The 2,372-nt window shown below is 58.1% G+C and overlaps 1 protein-coding gene across 1 annotated transcript, besides 5 other annotated features; it reads right to left on the reverse strand.

Moving 5' to 3' along the window:
- Positions 1 to 33: a sequence feature (A-rich).
- Positions 34 to 91: 58 nt separating this feature from the next.
- Positions 92 to 135: a microsatellite.
- A 33-nt stretch (positions 136 to 168) lies between these two features.
- Positions 169 to 202: a microsatellite.
- A 9-nt stretch (positions 203 to 211) lies between these two features.
- Positions 212 to 1,906, reverse strand: Tco025E_09204 (putative electron transfer flavoprotein-ubiquinone oxidoreductase; the record flags this gene model as incomplete). Its single annotated transcript, XM_029376029.1, has 1 exon — positions 212 to 1,906. One exon carries the CDS (start codon positions 1,904 to 1,906, stop codon positions 212 to 214), a length of 1,695 nt encoding a protein of 564 aa, XP_029223893.1.
- A 326-nt stretch (positions 1,907 to 2,232) lies between these two features.
- Positions 2,233 to 2,260: a microsatellite.
- Positions 2,261 to 2,328: 68 nt separating this feature from the next.
- Positions 2,329 to 2,349: a microsatellite.
- The last annotated feature ends 23 nt before the right edge of the window (positions 2,350 to 2,372 follow it).

The raw sequence follows: 2,372 nt of genomic DNA on the forward strand, positions 1-2,372 counted from the left end.
AAAATAAATAAAAAAGAAGAGCAAAAAAAAAAAGACTCCTCAAACGTTCTGCCTAACCACGAGTACAAAAAGTACAACGAGGCACACGCATCATGTACATCTATACATACACATGCACACATACATATAGATATATAATTCACGTATGCACATTTGTACTAGGGCTCGCAAAACAACAACAATCAACGACTACAATAAAACAGGCAAAAGCTCACATCTGTGCACTGTAGTTCGGACCGCCGCCTCCCTCCGGTACCGTCCAGTTTATGTTCTGCGTGGGATCTTTAATGTCGCACGCCTTGCAGTGCAGACAGTTCTGGGCGTTAATGACGAGCTTCCCCTCCACAAACTCGTACACCTTCGCGGGGCAGTACTTCCCCTCGGGGCCGTCGTATTTGGGGAGATTCACATTCTCCGGCACGGATGGGTCCTTCAGCTTGAGATGCGCCGGCTGATCGGCGTTGTGTGCGGTGCCGCTACGGCTGTGGTTGGTGAGTAGGTCAAAGGTGAGTTTCCCGTCGGGTTTCGGGTAGTCGATTGGCGTGCACTCCGCGGCGGGTTTGAGTGCCTTGTGGTCTGGCCGGTGGTGCGCGAGCGTCCAGGGCTCCAGGCCGTGCGTGAAGGTTGTTGTGAAGCCCGTGTACAACACGCCTTGGAAAAAGTTTCGGGCAAACACCTGCCGCACGTTGCGCACCGCGTAGAGCTCCTTGTGCAGCCAGCTGCTGCGGAACCGGTCGTCGTAGCTCTTGCACTCCACCCCGTCCCGCTTTTCCCTTCCCGAGGCGAAGGCCTCCTCGTAGACCGCCTCCGCCGCGAGCATGCCAGACTTCATCGCGGTGTGGGTGCCTTTGATCTTCGGCAGGTTGAGAAATCCGGCGCAGTCGCCAACGAGAACGCCACCTGGGAAATGCAACTTGGGCAGGGCGACGTAGCCGCCCTCCACGAGGGAGCGTGCGCCGTACAGCAACGGCTTCCCATCCTTCAGCTGGGAGGAGACCAACCTGTGCGTCTTCCACTTCTGCAATTCCATGTACGGGCGCAGGTAGGGGTTGCTGTAGTCCAGGCCAACGACGAAGCCGAGGGAGACTAATCCGTCGCCGTAGTGGTACATAAAGGAGCCGCCGTAGGTGTTCTCGTGGCCCTTGTCAGTCACGGGCCAGCCGATGGTGTGCATCACGGTGCCGGGGCGATGCGCCTCCGCCGGCACCTCCCACACCTCCTTGATGCCAATGCCGTAGGTCTGAAAGTTACCCTCCCCACGGAGACCAAACTTTTTCTCCAGCTGCTTTGTGCATGACCCACGGCACCCCTCGGCAAATATAGTCTGCTTTGCTTTGAATATCATACCAGGCTCATACTGAGGCGTCCGCTCACCTTTTTTGTTGATGCCTACATCATTCAGCTGCACCCCCTCTAGCACGGCACCGCTGCCGTCGTACACCGGCTGCGCGGCGGCAAAGCCCGGGTACAACTCCACCCCCAGCTCCTCCGCCCGCTCCCCCAGCCACTTGCACACCGAGCCGAGAGAGGTGATGCAGGAGTGGCGGTTGTGCAGCGTTGGGGGGAGCAGCGGGGACTTGACGCTTCGCTCCTTGTCCCTGAGAAAGTACAAGGCATCACGCGTGACCGCCGTCATGGTGGGCAGATCCGTGGCCTTGCGCCAATCCGGCAACAACTCATCGAGCGCGTGTGTTTCAATGCAGGCACCCGAGAGCGTGTGCGCCCCAACCTCGCTCCCCTTCTCCACGAGGCCAACGCGAAAGTCATCCCTGGCCTCGCCGGCGAGTTGCTTCAGGCGGATGGCCGCAGCCAGTCCCGCGGGGCCGCCGCCCACAATGACGACGTCAAACTCCTCCACCATCCGCTCCACAGGGGCGCACAAAATGCGGCAGGAATGACGAAGCATGAGTGCGTCGGGGGGGATGCGTCGGCAACGGCTCTAGTTGTTGCAATGCCGGGTCTGGACGGGCCTGAGCTTCCGCGGCGGCGCGTATTGCAATTGGGCGGAGCAAGCAAGCAAAAAAAAAGAGAGAGAGAGACCAACGAATAAAATGATAAACAGCGAGAAAGAGAGACGCATGCTTTGCCGCAAGTTACGAGGGGGCCCGTTTCTTTTTTTTTTTTTCACTGCTGCGGCTGCTGCCTCAGCCCCGCCCCTGCTCTCTTCTCCCTCTACCTCCCTCCTCGCTCCTTGCCGGCGTGGCATGGGGCGCAAGAAGGAGTGCGGCCCCCCACACACGCACGCACGCACGCACGCACGAGATGGAGCCCATCGCAGAAAAGACAGCAACTTTATAGAGCGAGAAAGAGGCAACGCGAAAGACAAGAACACACATACACACACACACAAAGAAAAAAAAGGAAGAGGAAAA

Source organism: Trypanosoma conorhini (assembly GCF_003719485.1).
Source record: "Trypanosoma conorhini strain 025E chromosome Unknown Tco_14.4_contig_01017, whole genome shotgun sequence".
Taxonomy (NCBI): domain Eukaryota; phylum Euglenozoa; class Kinetoplastea; order Trypanosomatida; family Trypanosomatidae; genus Trypanosoma; species Trypanosoma conorhini.